Below are 18,456 nucleotides of genomic sequence, written 5' to 3' on the forward strand. Positions count from 1 at the left end.
CTGTGTGAAAAACTTCCTCCTAATATCTAACCTAAACCTCCCCGTCTCAGTTTAAAACCCTTGTCCTATCACTATCTAGCCTTGTGCAGTGTTCCTGAATTACTCGTGTTTCTTTTAGAAATATCTCACAGTTTATTCTTGTATCAAATTTCCTGGAGCAGTTACTCCTGGCACAGAAAGCATGACTGCTGAGGTATACAGCAATCTAGTAACTCCTAGAATGACACTCTTTGTTGTAAAGTCCATTAGAGACTGAGATTACCTTTAAGCAGAAACATTGTTACAGCTGGTCATAATCCTTACTTCTCAACTTTTAAGACCAGAGTGCTAAAAAAAAATGTTCACAATTCGTGCATAGTCACACACTTCCTTAAAGCACTTAAATGCACAAAAAAATACTATGTCTGCATGAATAGTCACTCGCTTAAATGGATGATTAAAAATCTGTTCAAAAATTTCAACATCCAGCTGCAGTAATTGTGCACAAACTGTATATCCTTACAATTGCACTGGCTGAGTGAGCATCTAGGTCAAAAAACAAGAAAGACTTGCATATATATGTTTTGTCCTTTTTACAATTTATGAAGAAAATACTGTTATTTAAGATTGTTTCCTCCTTAATTTGAAGAAAATTTACAAGAATATGTTGGACAAGCAAGAGTTGGACATAAGAGTTGTTTATTACAAGTTCTTTAAATCTTACTTGAAGGGGAGAACGTATTCATTATTTGACAATGACTTTTCATTCAAAATGATGCCAAACGAATGTACTGAAACAGATAGGAACACACAGACAGATTTTTTTTAAACATATCTGAAGCAGAGGAGGGGAGCAGGAGAATTGCCAGCAAATCCATAAGACCAGAAGATGATCAAGGTGTAAAAGAAATATGAAAAGACATAAGGTTATTGCAGACACAGTAAATTGATTCACTGCCTCATTCCAAACTACACAATGTAGTAGGAAAGCTCCTACAACAAAGTTTTCTTTAGAGCTAATAAATCTAAGGAACTGTGTCAAATTAATCTGACAGTAGAAAAGATTTTAGAAGTCATCAATAAAATGGTAGCAAATTGTCAGTACCAGGTGATTCCCACTCTCAGGAAGCAGAAACAGCTGAAATTAGCCCTACTAATAGCATAATAGAAAATGGTAGAAAAATATGCTAATTTTTTAAAATAGACAAAAGAAAGTTGTCAATCTATGTATGTTAATACTGTCAGAACTTTCTGAGGAGAAATATAATTAAAATATGTTATGAAAAACCAATAATAGAGACATGAGTAAATACAATAGAGTAAAAGAAAGCAAGACAGTTATTTCATAGAATGAAATCATAACTACTAGAATTTTTACATGGACATTGAGAATAAGGCTTTCTGATTGTCACAGCATATTTGTATCCCCATAAACTATGTTAGCAATGGCTTTCTTAAAAGAGTTCTAAATAAATTATGTGGTCACAAGGCAGAAAGTCTTCTAATTGACTAACAGCTAACCAGGCGGCAAGAAAAAAGGACATTGAGAAAATCCCACATATTGAATACTGCTTTGGCAAAAAATACTCATAGTAGCTAAACTGACTGTGAAGAAGTACAGAAAAATCTCACCATATGGGGCCAACAAACCAACAACAACAACAACAACAAAAAAGAGATGAAATTTAATATTGGCAAACATGAAATACTGTGCACTTAAGTAAAAAAAAAAAAATCTACTTGCACAATATCAGCCTTGAAAGTACCTCAGAAAATACTCAGTGCACAAATACTATTCAATTTATTTATGCTTAAATTAATGCAGAATCATATAAAAATATTTCTTTTTCACCAAATATCTCAAGGAAGAACCCCGTCTTGAATAGTGGGTACACCACTGGTTAGTTTACTGATATGCAGGGACTATGAAACTGATACTCATTATTCCCCACATCTCAAAGAAGAGATAGCATCAAATGAAATTATCACACAGCAAACAGCCATTGACATCTAACATTCTTAGTTTAAGATCTCAGCTTTCCCTCTTAATTTTTTATATCAGTTATATTAATTTACAGGTCAAAATAGGTTTAACCTGCCACATATATAAATATGAATGAACGACGCAGACTCACAGGCTTTGTTAGAATACATTTTCAGAGATAAAAATGGCAAAAGCTTAATACTTCAGCAACTGCAATAGCATAGATTTTAAAACAGAAAGAATAGATGCTGTCTGCTCTTCCTTAACATCTTACACAGATAGTGCAGATAAAGTTTATCAACAGCTCACAGTGAGACTGAAGAACTGCCAGAAGCAAACAACTAAGTAAATGCAAATAAAGAAATATACATGTTATAAAACAGACCTTGAATGAAGATACTGGAAAAGAAATCAGTTGCCTTTATAGGGTCAAAACATAATAGCATATTTCCAAAAAAATAAAAATAAATAAAAATAAATAATTAAGGCAAAAATATGCACGCATACTAGTTTATACACAAATCTTTTCCATATCTTCTTTTTTTGTATCTCATAAAAACAAAAGTCTCTGTTGCAGAAATACTATTAAGGTGATGTGGTCAATCACTCAAAAGCTATCAAATAATTCATCACCATGAATAATGGTACAGCTACTCATTGTACTCACAGTCATATACAGTGTTTTCCTAGAGGGGAAACCAGCTAATTCAGTTCACACAGTGAATGACGCTCACTCAGCAGGCAGCTATTCAACATTTTGATCTAGCCTTATTGTTCCAGGCTTGGATCATCCTTTATCATTTGCACACTATTCAAACACCAAAAAATAACTGGGAAAATTCCTTCTTTATTTTTCAGTGAGCACTCAACACTGTTCTTACCATTTATTTTTTTCCTCAAGATTATTCTATGATCACCAACAGTTCATGGATAGTGAACTGAGCCCGCAGAGGAAAGAAATTTAATTCACAGATGCCCAAACATCTCAAACATAATAGTCACATATTTAGCTCTGTACACCACAGAAGTTGTATAAAAAGTGATATAAAGTGCACTGAAAGTGTATAGACTAGTGACCAATAAATTCAAGTCTTTTTTTGTGTTAAGCAATCAACTTAGTCAATTAGCAAAATACATATACTCACTGTCCGTTATACCAAATTTAGTCTGGAAAGTTCTTGGAATAGCAAAATCAACATTGTAATACTTAGAGGCAAAACTTACTTAAAATGTACTTTTGGGAGCTTCAGATGTCATTTCTTTCAGAAAATATTTACTTTTGAAATCAGTGGGAAGTCCCAGCACTCTCAGTATTTCCTAATAGGAGAGATATTCCAGTTTCTTAATCGTCTTTGTGGTCCTATGTTGGACTCCCTCCAGTAGGTCCATATCTCTCTTGCACTTGGGGCCCAGAAATGGACACAGTCCAAGTGCAGCCTCAGCAACGCCTCAGTAGAGTGGAGCGATCACCTTTCAGGATCTGCTAGCAGCACTGCCCAACACAGCTAAAAATACTATTAGGCCTTAGCCTGCTAAATGGCAAGGGCTGCTGACTCATGTTAACCTTGGTCTGCCAGGTCTTTTTCTGCAAAGCTGAGCCACAATGCCATACTAACAACAGTTTTTTCTACCTGTCAATACCATAAAGTATTCAATATTGATCCTGGAAGATCCTAATGTCTTAGATCTAGGAAAACAGAGACAACACTCCTTCATAGTTAAGTCTTTCAGGAAAAAAAATGTACCTGGATTACAAAGAAATGCCCATAACCATCAGGTATTGTCAACACAGGCTTGAAAAATATACATCCAGATGGATCACTGAAGCTATTTCAAAAGGCTAGCAGTGAAAACTATAGGAATTTTAGAAACTCTTTTCTAGGTAAACACAGCATTTGATTCTTCATGTGATGCCCTCTGCAGTTGAACACTTCGAAGTTTTAAGGACAATGACTCTCCAAATCAGAGCCAAGCACCATAGCTTACTCCTTAGCCAAACTCCTTAGCTAGAGCCTGACAAATGCAAATTATGGAAAATCAGTCATCACAACAAAATGTAAAGACACTGTGAAAAAAATAAAACATAAAAGTACCTTCCAGTGTTGTCCATAAACCAATATATGTTTCTTGGCAATATCTAGCTGGTTCCAAGCCAATGCCAAATCCAGCTGATCCGATGCAGACATACTTGTACCTAGGAAACAAGCAAAAAAACCCAGCCGTTTGCACAATCAATAATAATCCTTTGCTTTGAAAAGGTAAGCTGACAAGACTGCATGTCAGACAAGAACTGTATTTTCAAATATGTACCTTTCAGGAGTGCAGTTAGAACTGACAAATCAATGTCTTGATGTTCTTCAGACTCCACATCAAGTATAATTATCTGTTAGAATTGCAGAAGTACACTATTTGAGGTGTGATTATTTCTTCTTGGCTCTGGTAGATTAAATCATACACACTTCAACATAAACACTGGCAAAGCCCAGACTAATTTTCCTTTGTTTCGCAAAGGAAATGTACCATTTTGCTTGTAATGCAATAGCATCCAAGACCAACTGCCATCAACCTGCTGCATAATAACATGAGTCTATTTCCTTTCAATTAGCTTTAAAGCTCTGAAATATAAAAATGCAATATGATAAATAACTACTCAACTTCCAAGTAGAGACCAGATACTTTAGCAAATTAAAACAAATAATAACAAGAACAGATTGGATAGTTTCCATTTTAGTACTCTGTCATTATTCCTAAAACAAATATTTGGCAGCCCTAAATGAGCTCACAAGCCACTAAACATGCCAGCATATTTTGAAAATCCCTATACTCTGTAACAAATTCAAACACAATACTGTTATGAGTGGAAGAATAAACAGTTCCAAATTACAAAGAAAACACTACTAAATATTTAAAAAGTAAAAATTACTTTATCTTTCTTGTGAAAATAAAGCAGCCACGGAGACTTCCAAAGTTAACTAAGCAGCCTCTGTGGAGCTGCCTAAGATATAAATTAGCACAGACTCTTTTGTGTTACCTTTATTTTAGGGATAACATTATTACGTTTACAACTGTGGTGTCAATCCAACACAAAAAGGGCAAAAAAGATTACAGCAGATGAATATATTATAAAGTCAGAGCATGAATCCCACTCACAGACTTTCTGTGCTCCATGCATTCCATCAAAATGTGAAATAGATGACTGGACTGTTTCTGTCCCAAACTAAACATGTTTCGAATCATTACTAAAACCTCCTCCTTCATTTGAGGGCACAGCTCTCTGAAAAAGAGATACACAAGCTAAAATATTGTTGGCTACTTCTCCCCAGTTCAAACAACACCTAAGGAAGAGGAGGAAACTGTGCTGAGCAGAGACACTTCTCTGCTGTCTTACTGCTTTCTTCATCCAATAAAAGAAGGCAAAGATATCCTATAACATCAGTTAATATTCACACAGATATTTGCTCTGGAATATATACTGGAAATAAAAGAAATGAGACAGGGACCGTCTGTGCATATAGAGCAAACAATCTCTGAAACTTTAGCAATCATCTTCATTCCTTCATAATAATTTATAAATAAATTCAATTCCTCACTATTTGTTTATTAATCTTAATGCATCTCTTTTTTCCTACACTCATTTTCCCCTTATTTCTCTCTGCTAACATTGTTGTTCATATTCTTCTCTCCTGTTCAAATGACCAGAAGTTCTTTTTAAAGATAAAGAAATATGGAAGGAAATGAAGTGAAAAAAGTTCTCATTGCAACATGTTAGAGAAAAATAGTATGCTCAGAAAAGGATATTAATATAATAAATAAATTAGTAATGCATTTATACAATGAATAACTGAAGTTTACTAAGTTGTCATCTTTTACAAAGATGAACAAATCCAGTTCGTTTTTTTTAATTAACTTTTATGTAAAAAGCCCTTTTGACTTTCACAAAAAAAATTAATTTGCTACACAAGTTCACACATTTATTTATTTTCATTTTGGATACAAAATTGGCATCAAAATAGGTTTAATGTAGAGTCTTCAGTCAAGGCTGCACTGGAGATGACAAAACAATCACAGCAAGAATTACAGATTAATACTGGGTTAATCAAAGCCAAACGCAAGGCACATCACTCCTCTTTCTACCTCAGTCCTCACTGCCTACATTCACTAACCCACTCTAATGGTATTAGAAGCATTAGAAATCATCTCTGCTGTTTGGGCATTTTTAGAGCCCTCCAGCATGGCAGATCATGCACTACTCACCCTGTATCACCTGTGTGTTTGTGGGTGAAAGCCAGAATATCAGCAGCTCTGCCAGTGCCCTCATAGACCACCACAGGGACAGGTGGGCTGGTCCTTACATACTCCCACACCATTGGAATCACATTGGCATCTCCTTCCACCACCAACCCAACTACGGGTACACCTTGGCCCATTCCTGTTTCAAAACACACCTACCAGTTACAACTAGGTCTCAGTTGTGCACACAAAAAAACCACATCATCAGGAGATAAGATCATTGCCGGATGGACTATACATGATGGAGTCTCATAGAAAGTATGTAGTTCAACAGAGAGGAAATCATGTGTCCAGCATCTCCTGTTTGACCTAATTTTTCTATGAATGATTTTCACAGTACACAGTAATGATGTTTTAAAGGTGGCCCATACCCTTTTTGTTACCTGAACAAACAGAAAAGTAGTTTGGTATTTTTTTTAGGGATTTTCTCATTGTACTCCAGCGGGTATTCCTCTTAATAATCTAAAATAAATGTCAAGTAAGGTATAATAGAAATAAATTTAAAAAAAAAAAGTAATTCTAACTTAGAATTTCTCCTAACATGAAAAAATGTCAGAAATTGATTTAGAAGTTCTAAATACAAAATATTACAAAGTGAGTTGTCTCTAAATACTATTCTGTAAACAGATACGGAAAACAAAGATTCAATATCACAATTCAGCTGATGTTTTTATAAAATGCTTAAAGATTTAAATCATTGTGTAAGAATGAATTTCCACAAATGACTTATACAATCTAGTCCTTAAAAGGAAATACTCATCTGTATAATAAATATTTCCTTGATAATTTCTATACTACAATTCAATTACTGCATAGGCAAACAATGAAATTTGCACAATCTGAGAAACAGAAACACTAGATCTAAGTATTCCTTTTGCAACCAGTCTTTGCCTCTGAACATGGGGAGGTCACAGTGATAGATTTTAATGAGGTTAAAAGTAAGAAATGACAGTGTTCCACCTGGCAAAACTATCTGGTGCTTAGATAGAAACTATGCAAAACTGTGCATGGTGAGCAAATGGTCAGTGGTCATACTATGGACAAAAGATGTGTTAATTCCAATCCATAAAGCTTCATGAGAATACTACTCTTTCCATTTTTTCTGATACTCAGAATTTGAGAAACTTGCACTGGGCAATTTTCAACCACAGTGAAATCCATCACAAATGAACTGTAGAATCATCCGCATTGGAAAAGGCCTTTAAGATCAGTTTAATATTAACAGTTACACCATTAAACCATGTCCCTAAGCATTACACACAAGAGAAGATGACAGGAAATGTCAAATACCTCCATGACTTTTTAGACAGTATTTTCTGTGATAAAGCTGATCATGGCAATACCTACTTGTGTGTATTTTTTGATGTGACAAATACTTCTCCAAATTCCTCCTGAGCATCATTTCATTCCCATACTTGCCTACTGTCCCATCATCTGCCATTAGAAAATGAGAATGCATGTTGTTGAGGGTACTTAATTTGCTGAGGGGGTTTCCAAGAGTTTGGTACAGGCAAACTACCTATAAAAAGCAAAATAAAAAGTAATTCACAGAAACCAGTGAAATATCACCAGGCATGTTGCCTCATCTGTGTGTATTTCTCCATCATATCATAGTCCAAATAAAGTCTCTATCATGTTTTTTGTTGCTCAAGTAACAACTCAAGATCATTTAATATGATCTTAACAGCAACAGTGTTTATAGCCAGAATGCATTTCTGATTAGGCAGACTTGCAGCCCTTATTAAGAGATACTGACATCGTTTCACTGCAATAGTCAAAACACAATGGCACTTTTCTCCTGAGTGTATTTTCAATAAAAACATGTACGTTACCATTCATCAGGAATGATTTTGCCTTTCGTGTCAAGTGTCTTTAAACAGTTACATAGACTGCATCCTCACACTGGCACTGACTTAAAATTCTAATGTATGAATAAAAATCACATGTTATTAGCCTTTTCGCATATACAATTAATCTTATTCCTTATCCTACATCACATGTGTATAGAAATGCATAATTTGCATCCACAAGAAAATTACCTATTTAACTGCAATCTTTCAAAAAAATAAGAAAAAATATTTTAGAACTATCCATTTACATAAGAAAAACAGAATGCACTGTCTCAACATGCCACAGAATTCTGCCCCTGAGGAAAACCTAAATCTCTGCTGCTAAGAAAGAATATCAAACTAGTGAAATGAAGCAAGCATAAAATAAAGTGAAAGAAAGCTAAAGCATTGCTCAAGCGTGGTTTTTATTATTAAAATGCATCAAACTCACATCTTTCCCAATGAGATCCCTCTGGTTCTCAATGATACCCCATGGGGGGATCCCAACAGCACAGATCTTTCTCAAGTATGGTGAGGCACGTCCTTTCAGTGCATCCCCCACGTGTCTGGACACTCCTAAACAGATAATTAACCATAACTTTTTGTTTGCATTTGAGACTTACTACAGGACAATAACTGAAGGAGTACCCTGCCTGACAGCCGCCCTGAAATAATGCCTCTTATTTTGTTATGTTGGCCTACAATGTAAAAGGCAGATGTTAGTGGCAGGACAGTAGAGGTCGAATCTTTCCACTAATACTCTGTTCAATTTTGTTGCCATGAGAAAGACGCCAACAGAGGGGCAGTCTTACAAAACAGCATCTGACACCATTGAATTTCTCCATATAAAGCATTGAATTCCTCCACGCAGAAAAAAAGTGGCATCCACTGACATTTGTTGATGCTTACTGAAAGCTTGTAGAGACCAACAAGTGAATGTCAGCACGAAGAGGTGGTGAGTGGTGCATATCAGCAGCACCAACAGCAGCATGAAAGACAAGCCATGTAATGGACAGCCATGCACAGTTTTCATACCACAGAATGAAGAGCATCTTGATTAGCTCATCCACACAAATCAGTGGATTACGATCAGGGAACTGTGTACAGAGCTGAATGCATTGAAAATAATTGAAAATAATTGAAAATATTGAAAATAATGGTGGCAACAATGGAATATTAAAAAGTTTTGACCAGGTGTTCACACCTGGAATAGAAAGAACACCGTACACAAGTTTGTCAAGACCTACTGGACCAATACTGTGCTGAAGGCAACCATTTCCCAGATTGCATCATTACCAGTGATGAGATGTCATGTCACCACTATGAGCCCAAGTCAAAACAGCAGTCTGCAGAGCTGTGAATTCAACATCTCTTGCAACATGATAACATATCAGGCTCCGTACCAGTTTGTAGACTGTGGAGTATATTGCCAATATTGGCTGGGCTGTCCTACCACACCTCTGTTATAGTGTGGATTAGGCACTTTCTGACTTCCATCTATTTGGGAAAGATGGACTCCACAGACAACACTTTCCTAGCTATGACATTGTCATAGCAGCTGTGAAACAGCAGGTCACCTCTATTGGTGAAGATTGTGATGAGTCTGGCATGCAGGCTTTTGTTCATCACAGGCAAAAAATGCATAGCTAATGGTAGTAACTGTGTTGAAAAACAGTGTTCTGTAGCTGAGAATTTCCTCTATCAAAGTGTTATTCTACTCTTTGTATCTGTTGCAGTTTCCATGGAAATAAATAGGATGAATTACTTTCAGAGCAACCTACATATTGTATTCTTTGGTTATGTTTTAACCAGAAATAAACCATGCTCCCTGTTTGTATACTTGATATGAACTGCTGTAATTGTAAGGTTCAAACATAATGACCCAATGCTTCAAACTCAATTTTGTTAGTTAATAATACCCCTCTACATGCCAATCATACTTTCTATCTAATCATAAAAACTTTATTATTTACATACAGGGTGGGTCCCCCATAGGGTCACTGGGCTGAATAAAAGATAAAGAAGTAAAATTATTTCAGTTCTGTGGCTGACCAACCACCTCAGTTTTTGAAAGGATAATAGGCTAATAAGTTTCACTGTACGGATTATCATAATTAAAAACCCTCCTAGTGAAAAAAAAAAAAGTTAAATATAGATTTGAAAATTTCAAAAGTTCAGAAAAGCTCCTCACATCATCAGAAACTAAATATTTTAATGAAGCATATAAAATTGACTGTAAGTAAGCTCTTGTTATCTACATTGTTGATACTATGTTTCTTACTACTTGTGGAATACATTGCTGTTTAATAATAAATAAATAAATCAGAATGCCTGTCAATAGCAAAGGCATACATAGTTTGTCTTTCAACGATGCGTGGCTCCTAAAACAAAAATGTTTTACTGTGTAAAAAAGTACCACAAATTATAAAACTAACAATTTCATTATATTTGCCCCAAACATATATGTTCATATATACATACACACAGAAAGAAGACCAGAGGAAGACTGAACCAATAAGAAAAATTACACTACCACTGTTGATGCCTTCAGTAATGATCCATGCTCCTGTAGTCTCAGCAGCCTTCACCAATCCTTTACTGAAAACCTGCTTGACCTTTGAGGGAAGTTTGAAATTTTCAGTACCTCCATGAACAGAGATGACTAGCTTTGGCAACTCCATCTGCCATTCATTAACCATCAGGTGCAACAGTTGATCCAAACTGCTATCATAAGAGAGTCTAATGTACTGAAAGAAATAATCACAGATAAAATAAACATCACTGAAATACTCTAAGAGAAAGAAACTGCAACATCTTACCAAGTTCTCAGCTCTAGCATCTTAAAGACTTTGTGCTAGATTCGAATTTTTATAATACTGTTAACGTGATTGCACAGAAGCACGTAAGTGAACAAGACAGGCAGCAAGACAAGCAGCTACTGTTAATTGTGGTGAAGTTCAACATAAAGATATTATGCACATACACCAACTTCTGTTACTTTCAGGTTCCTCCTGCTCTTTTAAAACAAACCAGCCTATAGTCACCGGTGTCACTCTTTGCCCTTCTTCCAGGGAAATTATAAAAAGAAAGCAGACAAATAAACCCAGCAATCAGTAGGAATCAAATTACAGGCAAACCTTGGCATGGTATGTGTGATCTCCATCTTGAAAATTGATTGTACCAAATGCATCTGTTGGGCTTGTCTTTGTGTGTTTTTGCACAGACCATTCTTCATCTCTCTGCAGAGCAGTCTGACAAACAGGCCAGCTACCGTGTACTCCTGGGTGATCTCCAATCAGCCTTCCACAGCAACATCTCACATTAAAAATAAAATTAAAAAACAATTTTATATTACATACACTTATGCAAAGATTTAGGATCTCCACCAGAGTAGCCCAAACTCTATTCTGCAAAGAAGGATATTGTAGCATTCTGACATTAAATAAAACAAAAGTGAACTCAGCTAAAAAATCTCAGTGATGGTAAAATGACATAGAATTAAAATAATAAAAATGTTTTGCTGGATACATCATTTGTTCTGCTCCTGGGGAACACTGATACCAGTTTGACAGTTTATCCACAAGTTAATTCTGACCTGAGCTATGCAGCTCAGATTTACTGGAGTCTTCTGTAAGATATTTTAGAACACTGAAATTTGCTATAGCTATTGTAACAGGTTATTCTAGGTGCTGAAGAAAGATCTAGGAGCTACAATCACGACTGTGAATGAGAGCAGCAGCTCTCGGTCTAAAGAGACCTCTACACTAACTCCAGGACACCAGCAAAACAAATATACAAAATAAATATATGCATTATTAAGGGGAATATAACAGAAGCTCAGTTACATTTAAGATTAGCAAGAGGGTGAATAACTCAGACTCCAATTTCAATCAGTATTACTATCATATGGACCTCAACAGGCTCCAATCCGTTCTACAGGATTAAATTTGATATATTTATAGCTATATCTGACATTCTGGTTTTCTTTTAGACATTTTAGATGCTAACATACCGTTAGTGACAGGAAAAAAAAGAAAGAAAGAAAAATAAAAATAAAACAGGGAATAGCGTAAGAGGCACAGGAACTGCTGAAACAAACTAGTCATCTATAAACCTTATTCCAAAAGCAATATTCATGGTAATTTTGCCTTCTCATAGACAATCCAGGACAAGACTTATGAACTATACAAAAGTATCCAAGCTAGAGCTTAACAAATAAGCCAAGTCTCCTACAGATATGCAATTAAATAGCTATTACAGGAAACTGAGGATTCAACACAAACGGAAGATCATTGCTGACATTTTAAGTGCTGTCAAATAGCAGGCTCAGACTTCACTCAGAGGTGCTATACAGGCATACTTTTTAAAAAGCATTTCAGAGCAACATAGCTGCAAAGGCAGGAAACACAAGGAAAGCAGCTTTGGACAACACTTGCCTATAAAAAACATGAAGCCAAGTTTATCCACATGTTTGTTCATGGCTCTCTGCATGTAACTTAAAGGACAAGAAAAAGAGGCATTTTCAATTAAATTATTGGTCTTTAGAGGATAAATTTCCTTACAGCTGAGGAATTAGCCTCCTTGCTCCATCATTTTCTCATTTTTTTTCTTTTTTTTTTTCTTCTGGGGACTCCAGGGTAACAGCAAAATATCCATAAAAAAATATCCTTTAGAGAAAAGATGAGCAAGTCTGTGGAAACCCTATTATTTTTAGTCCTGAAAATATCTTGTAGCCAGTGTACTACTCCTACAGCTATCTCACTGAAACAAATTCTTTTATCCAAGAGTCATTTTGGAATACAGTAAAACTAAAGCAGTCTCATCTAAATAGTACATTAACTTCCTTTATTTAACTAGTACACTACATTACACAATTAGAATCAACAAATTGCAAGCCAGTGCTTGCAAGAACAGCACTGAAAAGCATTCAGACTTATTAGCAGTGGATTACATTTTCTAAAATCTGAATTAATTTCAGTTCACAGAGTAAATCACCATCAAATAAGAAAACAAGATGATGTCCCACATATTACTGCTCCGTACAGGGAGCAATCATGTCAGTGGCCCTTAGAACAGCAAGAGCTTACTTTTTAAATCAGAAATCCTACGGAAAGCAATCAACTGACATAACAAATAACTGCACTAACCTTGAAATTGACAGGCCTGATGAACATTGACCAATTTTCATCATTAGCAGTATTTTCACTGCATATCTAATGTTTGAATGCAAATATGCCCACAGGTGAGATGCACTCAGAACAGTTCAAATACACTCTGCAGACAGCGAAGGAACTGCACGTGGACCTCACACATGCACTGCAGAGTATGTGCACTTGTTTTTATCTTGGAGATAGTCATAACAGGAAGTATGAACTAAAAAACCCTGGTATTTCCTGAACAGCTCATGCTCCACCCCAAGTTGGCATGCTCAGTCTCTTGAGTCAAATAGGAGGAATGGACAAAGTGCTAATGCCTCCCTGAACAGGGAGGTCAAAAGCCAAGATCAAGAGACTAGAAAGTACATTACACACATCTGTTTGGCTTTGTTTTGCTTTTCCATAAACTTTTGTGCTCTGCACTTGGATAGTGCTCTGACCAATGATAGTGGTCAAGCTAGGGATTGCTTCAGAGCACTGGAGCCACACACATCCCTGAGACCTGCTGGGCTGCACCCCAAGGTGCTGATGGTGCTGGCTGATGCCTTTGTACATTTGTTAATACTTAGATCAGTTTTCCCAAAGTTCCATTCATCCTGGCCTTGAACATTTCCACAGATCCATAGCCTCTCTGTGCAACCTGTTCCACTGCTTCATAACACTCATAATGAAGAATTTTTTCCTCCTGTCTAATCTAAATCTGTCCTTTATCACTTTAACACCATTACTGCTTAGTCCAATCACTACACTTCCAGAAAAAGAAACTCTCCACATTTTTTCTGTAGGACCTTCTTAAGTACTTAATGCCAACAGTCACATCTCTCTGGAGCCTCCTCTTCTCCAGACTAAAAATCCTCAGCTCCATCAGCCTCTCTTTGTAGAATAGGTGCCTCAGCCATCTGATCATCCATGTGGCATCTCTAATATCTCACTTCAGCAGGTCCATGCTGGGATCCCCGATCTGAATGAAGTGCTTTAAGTGGGGTCTCACTAGCAAGAAGTAGAGCAGGATAATAACTTCCCTCAATCTGCTGGTCATGCTTCTTTTGATGCAGCCCACAGTATGACTAGGCATAAACGTGCCCTAAAGGTCAGAGAGAGACAACTTGTGAAACCATCTCAAATGTGCAAGGATCTAGAAGTACTGCATTCCTGAATACTCAACCAATGAGGCTGGTCGAGGTTCAGTCTGGCATGCATTTATCAACTCTTACGAACAGTAAATTGAGGTAATTTCAACAGAGAAGCAGTAAGTTTCTCAAATTTCATTAGGATCTACTTAACAGAATTATTCTACTTAGCAAATACTTGCATAACCCAGTCATAAACAGTTTGCAAACCATAGAAGTTTCCTACAAATAAGAAACCACTAAAAGATTTCAATTGCCTATGATACTATGATATTGGGTCAAATTATAATAGGTGTCAAGTTCATTCACGTCAACTTTGAACTATGTGGAAAACTGCAGATCTCAAGCTGACTTCACAGCTGATCTAATAAGTAGAGTATAAGCAATTATAATGCTCAGATGAAAATTACTTCTCCTTGTTAAGAATAGGAAAATTCTTCTGTAACAGAGCTCTGAGTGTAGTTTAAGATATACAGGTAGAAAAGAACTTTTAATATTTGAGGAACCGTAACCAAAAATAATAGCTGGCTGAAACAAACATCAGACAACCAATACATTCTGCACATGTAGAAAGAGGGACATACATGATACACAGGAAAATGTTCACCAAATAGTAAAAGAAACAACTAAAAATGCAAAGGTATGGAATTTCTCTACAAAGAAGGTTGAAAGAGAAAAATGAACACACTTTATGAGGTGCACACTTTCAGTTTCTTTTCCTTCTTTTTCTTAGTATAATGGCATTCATGCAACTGAACAGTTTCATTAGAAGACTGATTTGATGTAAAGCTTTTTTTTTTTTCTTTTTTTTTCCCTCAGGTTAGTTTTCATACCAGTGAGCTTCTCATGCCAACTAACAACATGGTAAGGGAGATGGCACAGAACTACAGGATTGCTGTGGTATTAACTTAAATCAGATTAAACCATGTAATTATACCCTAAGTACTCCTTTACTTTGCATACATAGCCCTAAAGGTATAAGCACAAGCTAGCTTCAGTTTGAAGCACAAGTTAACGTCAGCTTACATACACGCCAAAGTATCACCAAATTATCAGGAAGCAATAAAATCTTTACAGCATTTCTAGTTCTAAAAAGTTTGCAAAAAATCTTAGAATCTCTTTTCTTCTTCTCAAAGCAACCATTCTTTTTGCACAGATCATTTGCTTTAGTTTTAAGACCAATGTTATTCTGTGTATTCATCATTTTCAGCAATGTGATTCACAGAAGTAATTTATTTGCTTTTTGGAAAATGTGATTCTTGTTTCATATAAGTCTTAGAAGTGAAACAAACATCAGAATAGAGTAGAATAGAATAGAGTACTTTAGTTCCATCAGAAAGGACCTTCAAAGATCATCTAGTCCAGCTGAAAAATGTTAAATGCAACATTAAAAAAACAAATAATCTTGTTCATGCAAATGACATGGCCAATTTTTACCAGTTTCCTAGTCCTCATTTACTGGAGGACACCCATTGTTTTCTGGTGCTTCAGCTTTCAAAAGCCTTTAATACAAAACAAATGCAAAGAAAAGTTAAATTTTTGTTCTAGTAACTATTTATTACCATAAACATACAATATCAAAAGGTGTTTCGGGATAGCAGCTGAGCAAAGAATTTTGTTTGGAAACCAACTAGTTAATATAAGCTACAAAGACTAGCTGCTCAAAAAATATAAAAGCCAGTTAAAAGTAACAGAATAATGTAATTTTTGTTGCTTGTTGAAGGTGTGGATGCCCAGTGAAATCTTCAGAAATTCTGTCATCAAAGATGTTTCCATTGCCCTCTTTCTTCTCTTTTTATTTAGATTCTCCTCCTTTCCTGATTCTTACTGTTTCCCATTGCCTTCCTTTTATCTCCTTTTATCATCCAGGATACAGGCCGAACATAAAGATAAACTCATTCACAGAAGTTATTTGGATAAAATTTTCTACTGCAAGCAAGTTAAAGTTTATTGTGCAATTTATGTTACCTGGGTTTATGGTAAACCTTCCCTCCAGGTTCCCAGAAATGGTGTTCTGACATAGTAAGAGGAAGGATTTTGTTGTTTTGTTTCTTCCTAGAGTAGGAATGTCCATTGATAGCTTTAGATCATTACAAAAATCATATGTACATTATTTTTGCAGTTACCTGATTAAATTCTGGCACACCTGGCATCCTGCAAGACATCTGAGATAAAGATAAATAATTAATATATGCATGTACAAAAGAAAACATCTGTAATAATCATAGAATATAAATTCATCTTTGACAAAATTCTTACCATCAGAATTAAAGGTTGTCTTCTTCTGTATTAACCACTGGCAGAACTACTAGATAACTTCAGTGATTTGGTTTGCATGTTACATCTGAAAATATATATTCCATCTGCATTTCAAAGATGAGTTCTCTATTGTCTACACAATCCATGTGTTCAAAACAACATAATACAAATTACAAGTTCACATCAAGACATGATCTTGCTGAGCATATTTAGGCAGCAGCTTCCATTAGATACAGTCTGGAGTGTTTTTTTAACCAGTACCCACAGAATTGCTTAAGAGTTTGATCTTTTCCTTACTCTTTTCACATTCTATGTCAAACTGAGTGGAAACCTGTGTCTCATAAGACTTTGATCAACAGTAGGCAATATTTCGAGGATGGGAGAAAACAGTAGTACAGGATTATGGATTTCTGTGCAGCAGTAGTTCAATATCAGAAGCATGCTACATTTTTTCTCTTTAATTTGGATGACATAACACAGTTTTAGTTATTCGATAGCATGATGTCCAGGAAGGCATGGAAGGTTAACTGTTTATAACTTCTAATTCAAATGAACAGCAACATTTAAAATGTATTGGTGAGAGGACCTATGAAAATCACCAACGGTAGTATTGTAAAGATGGAAAGAATTGCACCCAAGCTTCACAAAACACCCATAAGAGTGAACTCTGTTTCTTTCTAAATTCAACAGAAAGAAATGGAAGTCATTGTTTTACCTGTGAGGGTCTTTCAAATAGGGAATAATGTTTGCACATTCTCTTTTACTGAAGACTTCTTCTATCCAAGATTTGGGTGTCTGAAAAGACATTTCAAACATAATTATATTACTTAACTTTAGAACACAAAGCAAAACATTGCTCTACAAAGTTTAGACTGCTGTATATGCCTAATTCCAAATAATTTCCATCACAATGTCAAATAAAAACAAATGCTATTAGCTGAAACTGTAGCTCTGAATTGTACAAGCCCTTCACTCCCAAACTTTTTTTTCTTAGAAATATGTATCCTAAAATATATTCCTATTCTTCAGTAGTAAACATGAAAATGATTTAGAGGGTCACATACATGTAACTGAAAGCACTGCATATTCTGATAGAAGACTAACAAATAGCAATATTACTAAAACTGATACTGTGCACAAAGGCATTATTTCATTTTTACCTGAAAGACACTGTTTACTCCTTCCTGTTTTATTATTATAAGAGATTTCAGAATTGACGCATCCTGGTTACATGTTTACTGAACTAGGACTATGCTGCAGTACAGAAGACGGGGAACACAGACTGGACTGCATTTAGAGTGTGTCAGGTGAAGTTTCCCCACTGTGATACTGCCACAAAGAAAGCTGTTGTAGCTGAATGAACTGAACCGAATCGCCAATGTACACAGATTTTTTTCAAAGAACTTCTTTCTATTCTAGCCAATCAGACCACAAGAATGAAAGGATCTCCTACACTCTCACCACGAGGGAGAAAGAGGGACCTATTGGACAGAGGTGAATGGAAGTAGGTTTCTGCTTGGGGCAGCAGAAAAACTTCCAATCTGCCTACCCCACCCTTCAAGACACTCTCAGACAACAGATATGGAGCTCTGGAACTTGACAGACCAGCATCCTAACATCCATATTACAACCACCTCTGACAAGAAGCATTTCTATCATAGGCAAGTCCCAGAGGACCTAATATGCCAACTAGAAAAGACCTACAGGGAAGTCTGCTGCCTCCCTGGGGCCCAAGTAAGAGATGTTACTAGGAAACTCACTAGGTTGGTACAGCCCCCTGACTATTAACCACTATTCACGTCAGCAACAATGAGATATCAAAAAGAATT

The 18,456-nt window shown here is 35.9% G+C and overlaps 1 protein-coding gene across 6 annotated transcripts; it reads right to left on the reverse strand.

The window, feature by feature from the left end:
- Positions 1-3,975: 3,975 nt before the first annotated feature.
- Positions 3,976-17,449, reverse strand: LOC100543277 (transient receptor potential cation channel subfamily M member 6-like). 6 transcript variants are annotated; one of them, XM_019610510.2, is made up of 12 exons: positions 17,343-17,438; positions 16,628-16,712; positions 16,495-16,533; positions 13,230-14,322; positions 11,220-11,397; positions 10,616-10,829; positions 8,534-8,658; positions 7,601-7,772; positions 6,218-6,392; positions 5,114-5,237; positions 4,274-4,346; positions 3,976-4,157 (listed from the first exon to the last, which is right to left on the reverse strand). In XM_019610510.2, the coding sequence occupies exons 4-12, from the start codon at positions 13,271-13,273 to the stop codon at positions 3,991-3,993; spliced, it is 1,272 nt and encodes a 423-aa protein (XP_019466055.1). In that variant the 5' UTR covers positions 13,274-14,322; positions 16,495-16,533; positions 16,628-16,712; positions 17,343-17,438; the 3' UTR covers positions 3,976-3,990. The 6 variants fall into 6 exon arrangements, with proteins under 6 accessions (XP_019466055.1, XP_019466054.1, XP_019466053.1 ...); XM_019610509.2 differs by lacking the exon at positions 13,230-14,322 and having other exon boundaries at positions 16,337-16,533; XM_019610508.1 differs by lacking the exons at positions 13,230-14,322; positions 16,628-16,712 and having other exon boundaries at positions 17,343-17,449.
- Between the last annotated feature and the right edge of the window lie 1,007 nt (positions 17,450-18,456).

The sequence above is a fragment of the Meleagris gallopavo genome, chromosome Z (genome assembly GCF_000146605.3).
Source record: "Meleagris gallopavo isolate NT-WF06-2002-E0010 breed Aviagen turkey brand Nicholas breeding stock chromosome Z, Turkey_5.1, whole genome shotgun sequence".
NCBI lineage: Eukaryota > Metazoa > Chordata > Aves > Galliformes > Phasianidae > Meleagris > Meleagris gallopavo.